This window comes from Olea europaea, chromosome 10 (assembly GCF_002742605.1).
Source record: "Olea europaea var. sylvestris chromosome 10, O_europaea_v1, whole genome shotgun sequence".
NCBI lineage: Eukaryota > Viridiplantae > Streptophyta > Magnoliopsida > Lamiales > Oleaceae > Olea > Olea europaea.
The window spans coordinates 41,001,197-41,011,186 of NC_036246.1; the positions used below are offsets into that span (position 1 = coordinate 41,001,197).

Here is a 9,990-nt window from a genome sequence, read left to right on the forward strand (position 1 = left end):
TGTGCCTAGACCCAAAAATAAATCCATAGTTGACTGTAAATGGATTTACAAGGTGAAAGAAGGCAGTTCAGATAATGAGCCTGTGAGATTTAAAGCAAGATTAGTTGCTAAAGGGTTTACACAAAAACAGGGTATAGATTACAATAAGATATTTTCACCCGTTGTAAAATACACAACTATAAGAGTCCTACTAGTATTAGTTGCACATCACAATTGGGAATTAGAACAAATGGATGTAAAAACAGCCTTCTTACATGGTGATTTAGATGAGACAATTTATATGTCACAACCTGAAGATTTTGTGAATAAATCTAAATCTGACTTTGTGTGATTGCTTAAGAAATCCTTATATGATTTAAAACAGTCCCTTAGACAATGGTATAAAAAGTTTGATACTTTTGTCATGACTGTTGGTTTTGTAAGAAGCTCTTATGATCATTGCCTTTACTTTAAGAAAGATTCTGATTCTTCAATATCTATTTTTCTGTTACTTTATGTTGATGACATGCTGCTGATTGGGCCTGATTTAAAACAGATAAATGATATTAAAGATACTTTTGGTGCTGAATTTGAAATGAAAAATCTAGGGCATGCTAAAAGGATATTGGGAATGGATATACTTAGAAAAAGAGCACAATACATTTTGATTTTGAAACAATCAGCTTACATAGAAAAAGTTTTATCCAAGTTTTCAATGCATGAATCAAAATCTATGTCTTTGCCTTTAGCTAGTCATTTCAAATTAAATAAAGAGCAATGCCCAATTGATAAATCTGATATAAAGTACATGGAAAAGGTTCCATATGCTAATGTTGTAGGGTCTATAATGTATACCATGATCTGTACCAGACCGATGTGGCTCATGCAATCAGCATTTTAAGTAGATTTATGGCTAATCCTGGTCCCGAACATTGGGAAGAACTTAAGTGGTTACTTAGGTACTTAAAAGGCACTTCTAGCATAGGATTAGTATATAAAAGAGGTAATGAAGGAATAACACTTAAAGGCTTTGTGGATGCTGATTTTGCTGGTGATAGGCACCATAGAAAGTCCACTTCTGCCTATATGTTCACTCTTTGTGGTACCTGTGTGGGTTGGAAGTCCCAATTACAGCCTATAGTTACTTTATCAACCACAGAGACCGAGTATGTAGCTGCCACAGAAGCTGTGAAGGAAGCTTTGTGGCTTAAGGGACTATTATCTGAAATTAGGATGTTAAATGAACCTGTAGTTGTTTATTCAGATAGCCAAAGTACAATACACTTGTGTAAGAATCCGATTTTTCATGAAAGAACTAAACACATAGATGTAAAGTTACATTTTATTAGAGATATTGTCTCAAATGAATCTGTTCTTCTTGAAAAAATTCCTACACAGTACAATCCATCAGACATGGGGACAAAGGTATTGCCTCTTTCTAAGTTTAAATCATGTTTGGCACTTTTGAATATTGATACAGGTTAATTCTTTAAATGCAGGTACAAACTTGGTGTCAATAGGAGGGTTGCAAGTGTTCAGAAATCCCATTGGCATCAAGGTGGAGGTTGTTGGGCTGTGATGACCAATAACCTTTCTGGGTTGTGATGACAAATGGGCTTCGAGATCCTTCCAAACCCTCCTTCTTCGTGACCATCCAATCTCTGATTGGATCTGAAATCTGAGTGATTCTTTCTTTGTGATACTAAATACTAAGTGTATTGGAGGGATTGGTGTGTGATTTACCCTTGTGGTTTCCTTTAATCTGATAGAGGAAAACCTTAGGGTTTGGGGCGATCGGTTTGGGTCATACAGACGGGTACAATCCTGTATTTTCTTGAGTCTGAGCCCCATAGATGAAAGGACCTTCATCTAGATGCCGTTTGGTTCGAGTTTCAGTGAACGGCTGAGGATTTGTTCTTCTGCCATTTTTCTTGTAATATTTTTCTTGTTTATTTTCTAGTTTTGTAGTGATATCTTGGTGTAACAACCACTTTAGATAATTCTTCCCATTCAACCTATAGGCTACTTGAATGTTTTGCAGTTCTCCTGTTGATACAGGATTATTGCTTTCAAATACTATAGCCTTCGAAGGATTGCTGGTTGCTGAAGTATCTGTCATTGTTCTTCAATATAAAGGGTGATTAAACAGTGTTTAATTTATGGTGTGAAAAGGAAGAACAAGAAAAAAGAATACAATTTCCAAAATAACGAGCCCAAAGCTTTGATACATGACAAAGAATAAAAGATTGAAAATATGAATTGCATTGATTTACTATCATTATTACAAGAGTTTATATAGCTGAACTCAATTAGCAAAATAAGAACAATTACCCAAAAATAGAAGATATATAGAAATCTAATGCCTAGAAAACAGGGATTGTGATAACTATCCTAAAAACAAGCAATTATAAAGATTACATAATATTACGTAACTGCACAAATTTTTCCTAAGTTAGGAAAATTATATTTTCCACATGACTCAACTACTCAATCGATTGAGAGAGTAGCCAAATCTATATTAATCAAGGCTCCATTTGAAGGAAAGACTAATTTATCTATAGGTCAGATGGATGATTTCAAACTTGTTCTCAGATTGGAGTGTTTTTCAGATACGAAGACATAATGACGTTGGACAGTAAGCCATGTGTTATCCCCCTCATACAAGCTAGAAGGATCGATGAGAAAAACATCTCATCCATACAACTTAGTAAAGATTTCAAGAGGAAAGGACTATTTTTTTGTGCACTCTTCGATTAGAGAAATTGAAGAGGCTACTGATCCTATTTTGAAACTTGTCAGAAGGCTTATCTAGGATTTTAAGGACATCATGCCTGATAAATAACTAAAGAGATTGCCGCTAAGGAGATTGAGCTTATTTCAGGTGCCAACCTCTCGCCTGAGCACCTTACATAATATCTCAACCTGAGCTTGAAAAGATTAGTAAACAATTGGGAGAAATGTTGGAAAATGAGATTATGGTTCTCTCCTCATACGTTATGACTATTGAGCTTTGAACAAAATTACATGAAGAACAATTATCCTATTCCGCTTGGGGCTGATTGCTTTGACCGACTGAGAAGGGCAAAGTATTATACAAAAATTAATCTTTGATTCGAATATTGGTAAGTTCGGATCAAAGAAGGAGATGAAGCAAAGACTATCATTGTAACTAGATATAGAGCCTTTGAATTCAAGGTCATGCCTTTTGGCCTAAAAAAAAGCTCCCGTGATGTTTTGAACAATGATGAACTAGGTACTTCGTGGGGTTTTGGATGACTTTATGGTAGCGTACTTGAATGACATTGTAATCTATAATAGACCTAGGAGGAACATGTGCAACATGTAAGGAAGGTTCTTGATCGGCTACAAGAGATGAACTTTATGCTAAATTGTTGCAAAAATATATGATTTCATTTGAAATACTGCAAGTGCACGAATCGTTAAAAAGTAGTAAAATGTATTTTGAGACCAAGTATCATATCCACATAAATTATACTGGTTCAAGTTCGAATTAAATTAGCTTAATCAAGGCTATAAAAATTGCTGATTTTTATATAAATAAATCTTAATCAAATAATCTACTTATGAATACAAGACTTAACTAAAATCAATGCAAAATTGTAATGAATGCAAGTTTGATGAAAATATAACAATAAAAGATGCACTAGGATCCCGAATCCTCTTATATCTATCATTTTAAGTCCTAAACTTTATAATTGGACAACACATTTCAATTATGAATATCAATGTTAGTAAATTATTTAATAATTTCTCTCTCAAGTAGGATTAAACATATCTTCACATGTGACCTAACTATATTATGACGGATGCAAACATATAATATAGTATTTCCATTGTCTTTCTTCGGAGACAACTTGTGAACCTTTTGTGGCAAGGTTCTCGTTTGTGACTAGGTATGATATTTTCTTTCATCTTCGAGTTCCTCCTTTCCTCTTATTTTTCCTTCATTTTTGGGTTTATCTACATTTCCTTAAATCTATTACTACGAAATTCTTTCGATGAAAACACCATAAATCTGTCACTTTTGCTCCGGTACAAAATGAATTTGAAAACTCACAATCCTAAAACCTAACGGTTAACGAGGAACGTTCTAACCTAGAGATATGGGGCAAAGTCCCTTCTTTGTCATCGTCTTCGAATGCTATAGAAAATACAAGGCTCGTAGTGGTCTCCCACTAGATGGGAGCCGCCATTGAAGTCTAGGTCATCAGGAGGATAATGCGTGTGGTCCCTACACTTCAAGGTTTTAAAGTAGAAAAGCAGAAAATGAAAGACATTGGAGCGGGTCCTCACAAGGCGATTCTAGAACTTAGGCCTTCATTTGCAATCCACAAGTTCTATCGGTGGTGGACTTGGATGAGGAGTTAACCAACTCTTCCGCATTTAATGTAACATATATAATGAGTCATTGAGTCGGATGGTTCCAGCACATGTGGCGTCTCTTCGTGAATCATTTTAAATTGGAAATAATGTTTGCCTCCATACCCTCGATTAAATTGAGAGTGCCCATGAGCCTCTAGAGAGTTGTGTGGCCATCAGGTTGCTAACAAGCGAAGGTGATGGTAACGTTCGAGTCTTGTCTTTGTCATGCTTTAGGTAGGAAGTATTGGATAATGAAATTATTTTGTCTAGCCTTTAAAACCAATGAGTAAATCCCTTCAGATCATGATAGATTTAATCAAATCAATTTCTACAAGGAAGCCTATTTGCACAAGGAAATAAACTTATGAAAGAAAATATATTATAACTCAACAAGGAGTCAGCAAGTTGAATCAGTTGATAAAAATACTACAAGTGAAAAGCCTTGCACCTCCCAATTCTTGTTTCCCAATGAGAAATTCCTATAAATGCATGCACGGGTAATGTAAAAGTATGCAATCCTTTAAACTTTAACCAAATATCTACTAGCTTGTCTCTACGACATTTAATCCCATATATTCTTTGCATTGACAACTGATAGATCACTATTCTAATTATCACTTACCCTTTTTCAGCTTGATGATCTTTGTGCTAATAGTTCTTGTCTTATGGTCAGATTAGTATGGCTTTTGAAAAGTCAAAATGAGCTCTTTAGACCAAAGAGCAGTTTTTGGACCCATATGGCATGGCTTTTGAAGTGCTGCTTTTAGTTAGAAGAGCTTTTAAAATAAGTTGATCCAATATGGTTTCATCTAAAAGCACTTTTGGAATAGGAAGTGTTTTTAAAATTAGTTTTCAAATAAAAATTATGACTGCTTCATTCAAAAGCTATTCTATAAGAAATGAAAACAAAAGCAAAAGCCATGTCAAACTGACCCTTAATGTACAAGTAACATATAAATTGATAGAGACATGGTACGAGTCTTGTTTACGATAGAGTCAAAGAGATTTATGAGGCCAACAAATTTATATATGTATATTCACTAGTGTATATTACAACCAAACAAATCTAAACTATTATGCCTGTTTTCTCTAAAAAGAAGAAGACTGAACACCGACGGTACGTCTATAGGTGACTGGAATCTTCTATCTTGAATGTCGAACGAAGATCAAATTCAAAAGCATGAAACTTTCATAATTTGATTCAATGTTTTACTACAATGATTTAGAAAAAATAAAATTTTGTTCCAAACATTGTGATGATAAACATATACTATAACGTGGAGAGAGAGAGAGAGGGAGTTGCCTAACGAAGTATGTTATATTTCACACTGATACAAGGTTTAGAATTTTGTCAAGTTAAAAGACAGTTACTATTTTCATTCACTATTCTTATATATCTATCTCATTCAAAATTCATCCCTATTAAAATTTAAAAAACTTACTATATTTATCCACGATATTTTCCAACATTATTCTTATTAAATCCATATGTATAAACAATATATATATATATATATATATACCAGTATAGTAATTACATATGGCAACACGACTTCCTTGAGCTCTGCACGGTGTACTTGACTGCTCGTACAATCGTCATCCTGAACATCAAGTTTATATGTCAATCAATCTACAATTGTCATATCTTTCATGAAAAATTATTGAAACCTTTTAGATATTTGATTGCGAATGCACTCTAACATGTACTTTCTCTCATGGCGTCAACTAGTAATTCAAAAAGCATTGTAGAGGCTAAAGAAGAAGAAAATGTAGGATAAATTTTTTTGCCCAAATAATTGCGGTTTTAGACCATAAGTGTGATTGTTTTTTATTTCATCCTTTTTTTGAATGGTAATAAAATTTTGCAGCTCCCACGTTTCTATGATTCTACTCTTGCGTCTTCATTGAAAAGCCTAAAAGGTATGATTATCAAAAGAGAAACCTGGTTTTGATTATAGTATTCAGAATACTGTAAATATATAATATGACCAACAGGGGTGGAGCCAAGATTTATGTTCAGTGCGGGCATCATTTTTCGACGCCGAACTTCGAGATTTTGGTCGTAGATTTAATGATGATAAAAAAAAAAACAATATTACAACAACACTAAAAATAACATAATTTATATATTAAACTTGTTCCTTGCGAGTTTTCATATTTTGATATCGTCGTACAATAACTTCATTAACGAGCTTCAAAAATATATCTCTCTCTACATAAACAATAGTGCTATCATTCATCCACCGATCATCCATCCGATTGAACAATATATTCTTTACGATGCTCATTGCAGAAAAAACTCTCTCCACAGTAGTGGTAGCAACCGGTAAAATCAATGCTAAAGTTAAAAGTCTGTAAACCAATGGATATACCTTATCTTTCTTTGTCAAAACTAACTTCTCCGCAAGATCACCAAGGCCATTCAACCCTTCAAACTCTTTGTTAAAGCGCATGTCAAAAATATAAGTCTCAAGTTGATCGCTAAGTACAATACCATCTACTGCAGAGAAATCTAATGGATAAAGCTCAGCAAGTCTAATCAAATTTTTCTTGTCAAAAGAAGAAAATGAATCTTGTGGGCATAAACAAGCTACACAAAGGAGTAACTCTGTATTTACATCCGAGAAACGATCATTCAATTCCTGAAATTGTAAATCGATGACAGAGTAGAACAAATCTACTCGATAATGATGTAAATTTGTAATTTCTGGAGAATTACACTGAGGGCGACCACGAATTGCAAGGCGTACAAATATATCATCCATGTTGGGTACATGAATATAATGTTTTTGACAAAAAGAACATACTTCTTCCAAAAAGGAGTCCCACCCTTCGTCTCTCATTATTTGGAGTCGTCGTTTGCACAATCTCACCAATTGCATTGCATTCACAATATCTTGATCTTTTCTTTGCAATGCCTTTGACAGTTCATTTGAAATCCCCAACACACTTCTCATCAACTGTAGATTAAATGCAAAATCAAATCTTTGTATCAACTCCAATAAATTTGTTGCATCAGATCTTTGATCACAAGAACAAGACTCATCTTCAATAATTATTACAAGTACATCTAAAACAGAAGAGAACATGGCAAGCAAGCTGACCAAAGAATTATAATGTGAACTCCATCGTGTATCACCAGAGCGCTGAAGGGTCGTTTCTTGATTAAGTCCCCGTCCACTTAAAATCTCACATTTTTCCAATGCCTCAAAAATAAAGTCTAATTGTTTTTCTCGAAGAAGACATCGTTTGGAAGATGCTCCAATAGTATTTATTACGTTCCCAACCACACCAAAGAAGTTAGTAATAGGGATGTTCTTCTTTACCACAGCCACAAGCGCAAGTTGGAGTTGATGAGGAAAACAATGAATGTAAAAAGCACATGGACTCTCATTCAAAATGAGTGTTTTCAGACCATTAAACTTACCTTGCATATTACTTGCTCCATCATGACCTTGTCCTCTCAATCTAGACATACTCAAGTTATATCTAGAAAATACCTTATCAATTGCAGCCTTAAGTGATAGAGCCGTGGTACTTATAACATGTTCAATCCCTATGAAGCGTTCATTGACATGCCCACTATTGTCTACATAACGTAAAACAATAGACATTTGCTCCTTCATTGACACATCACAAATTCACAATGCAATTTATACTATTTCACAATCTAATTCACAATTTCACACTATCAATCCAATTTCACAACATAAATTCACATACCAAGTTATCCTTGTGTGACAGAGTGACTGAGTGAGAATGACTAAATCAATGAAAATATGAAAAATCGAAGAAATGAAAATTAGGTAGCAGCCAAAATCGAAGAAATGAAAATTAGGCAACAGCAGCCATAAATTAAAAATAATCTTTGTATCTCGCAGACTCGCACTGGCAGACGGCTCACGGCAGTTTAGTTGGAATTTGGAAGAACGTCTAAATTCGGAATTAATTACCTTCTTTACAAGCGGCAGCTGGTGCGGACCGTGCGGTGGCACCTGGCAGACGGCGGTTCAGTTGCGGCCTAATCTAGGAGATGCACTTCACTGACTTCAGTTTCGGCCTAATCTAGACGGCAGGGGCGGAGCTTACACTTACAGGGAACTAAGGGAAGGAGATTAAAGCCCCTAATCTAGGAGATGCCGGCCACCGGTGACCGGTGCAGGGGCGGAGACGGGCGAAGCTTCGACTTTGAGAGCGCAGGCGAGAGACGAATATGGAGAGAGAGGCTATTAACGGATTAAGGGTTTGGCCTGATTTTGATTTCAAACGGGTTAAGAATGATGGGTCTGGGTCATTGGGTCTGGGTCGGTAAACGTAAACGGGTTATGGGCTGTGGTTACTTGGGTTGGGCTTCCATCTGGATTGTTACTTGTTAACTAGGCTTTCAAAAACCAAAAAAAAAAAAAAAAAAAAAAATTATTTGGGCCTAGTGGAGCCCAAAAGTTCAGTGCAGGCAGAGTTACTTGGGTTGGACTTCCATCTGGATTGTTACTTGTTAACTAGGCTTTCAAAAAAAAATAAAAAATAAAAATTATTTGGGCCTAGTGGAGCCCAAAAGTTGGGGCTCCGCCCCTGATGACCAATGATGTTCATTGTATGCAGGTTTGTTTCTGATATGGAGATAGTTCACTTACATTGGTTGGATGATTGTCCCTACAACTTAATGGTATGCACCAAACATTATCCTTAGTAATTCATTATTATTTCTTTAAGCTTTTATTAAGAAGATATTTTATGAATATTAGGATTTTAGTTAAAAGTAATTCTAAAAGAATATAAAATGTTAAAAAACATTTGACAAGGATAAATAATGGTTAATCAATTTAGAATGATAACTATTATTGTGTTTTATTCCTATCTATTTAAGTAATTTTACATGAAGTTAAAAAATGTAATATAGAGTTCTTTAAAGGGTAATTGTATTACCATTATAAATTTTATTAAGTGCACCACAATTTTCTTATTTTCTAAATATCCTTAAGTAAAATTACATAATTAGGGTTTTAATACACTTTTTAATTAAATAAATTATTATTACATCACAAATATAAAACTTAATTTCTTTCTTTCTTTTTCTTCAACATGTCATTACTCATAACTTTTTTGACTGCTTTTCCCTTGTTCCACAGTAGGGAGATAATTCATTTCCAGTTTATTCTAACGCTAATTGTCTGTTTGATTACAAAGACGAAATTTGGGTGGAAAGAAAACGAAATCCACAGAATTGAATTGCCTGGAAATTGTTTTATTGGAAACAACGAAGAATACTATTGGGATGCAGAGTATACCAAACTAATATATTTTTTCTTTATATTTAGTTTTAATTGGATTAGGATTATAAGTAAATTGTTGTGGTGTATTTATTGAAAAAATGTTCTAAACATGGTGTGATTATATTATAGTGTAGTGAGAAAAAATGTGGTGATAATATAACTACCATATGACCCAAAACAATTCTATCTTAATCCGATATATGCACAAAAATAATAATAATAAAAGATTGAACCCCAACTTTGAGAGTTCTCATCGTCTCGCTCCTAGAGTTTTGTGAGGGAGGTAAATTGTGGGATGTGTCCCAACAGGCGAGGGAACAAGAGCTATCTATACACTACGCCCACAAGGAATCCA

At 34.5% G+C, this 9,990-nt stretch overlaps 1 protein-coding gene across 1 annotated transcript; it reads right to left on the reverse strand.

The window, feature by feature from the left end:
* Positions 1 to 1,783: 1,783 nt before the first annotated feature.
* LOC111400666 lies at positions 1,784 to 7,988 on the reverse strand. The gene is made up of 4 exons (XM_023028060.1): positions 6,579 to 7,988; positions 5,886 to 5,963; positions 4,155 to 4,236; positions 1,784 to 2,091 (listed from the first exon to the last, which is right to left on the reverse strand). The coding sequence occupies exons 1-4, from the start codon at positions 7,986 to 7,988 to the stop codon at positions 1,784 to 1,786; spliced, it is 1,878 nt and encodes a 625-aa protein (XP_022883828.1).
* Positions 7,989 to 9,990: the final 2,002 nt, after the last annotated feature.

Excerpts from the sequence above, each read along its gene's own strand:
- LOC111400666 (XM_023028060.1), bottom strand. The coding sequence starts at position 7,988 with ATGAAGGAGCAAATGTCTATTGTTTTACGTTATGTAGACAATAGTGGG. Across the intron at positions 4,237-5,885 it reads CATATGTAATTACTATACTG|TGTAGGGACCACACGCATTA; the intron begins GTATATATATAT and ends AAAACCTTGAAG. Across the intron at positions 2,092-4,154 it reads GGGAGACCACTACGAGCCTT|ATACTTCAGCAACCAGCAAT; the intron begins GTATTTTCTATA and ends GAACAATGACAG.